The sequence below is a fragment of the Chaetura pelagica genome, unplaced genomic scaffold (assembly GCF_000747805.2).
Source record: "Chaetura pelagica isolate M959 unplaced genomic scaffold, ChaPel_1.0 scaffold31, whole genome shotgun sequence".
Taxonomy (NCBI): domain Eukaryota; kingdom Metazoa; phylum Chordata; class Aves; order Apodiformes; family Apodidae; genus Chaetura; species Chaetura pelagica.
The window spans coordinates 4,253,128-4,253,448 of NW_009952481.1; the positions used below are offsets into that span (position 1 = coordinate 4,253,128).

General features: G+C 57.9%; 1 protein-coding gene across 1 annotated transcript in view; it reads left to right on the forward strand.

Annotated features, from left to right (window-relative positions):
- NPR2 (natriuretic peptide receptor 2) overlaps positions 1 to 39 on the forward strand; it is a 6,449-nt gene extending 6,410 nt beyond the window's left edge. Inside the window, exon 22 of the mRNA XM_010008787.1 lies at positions 7 to 39. Coding sequence (XP_010007089.1) covers positions 7 to 39 — 33 coding nt within the window. The remainder of the gene's footprint in view (positions 1 to 6) is intronic.
- The last annotated feature ends 282 nt before the right edge of the window (positions 40 to 321 follow it).

The window sequence follows — 321 nt, forward strand, 5'->3', positions numbered from 1 at the left end:
CTCCAGGGAGGTGAAACTGGGGGCTTCTGCTGGGACTGACCCCTTTGGCCAGGGCAGGCTTCAATGCTGCGGCTCCCCCCCACCCTCAGCCTCCCCCTCCCCCTGTATATAGCCCCACCAAGTCGTGTAAATACTTTCCTCCCCACCACACTCCCAGGTGTAAATATAGGAGTCGCTGCAAACTATTTTGTTGAAATACAAACTTCCCCAAAACCCACTGTCCCCTGACCTCTGCTTCAGAGCACCAAGCAGGGCGGGGGGCTGGGGGAGCAGAACCCAAACATCGAGCTCAGCATGGGCTACCCAGAGCATCACACCCTG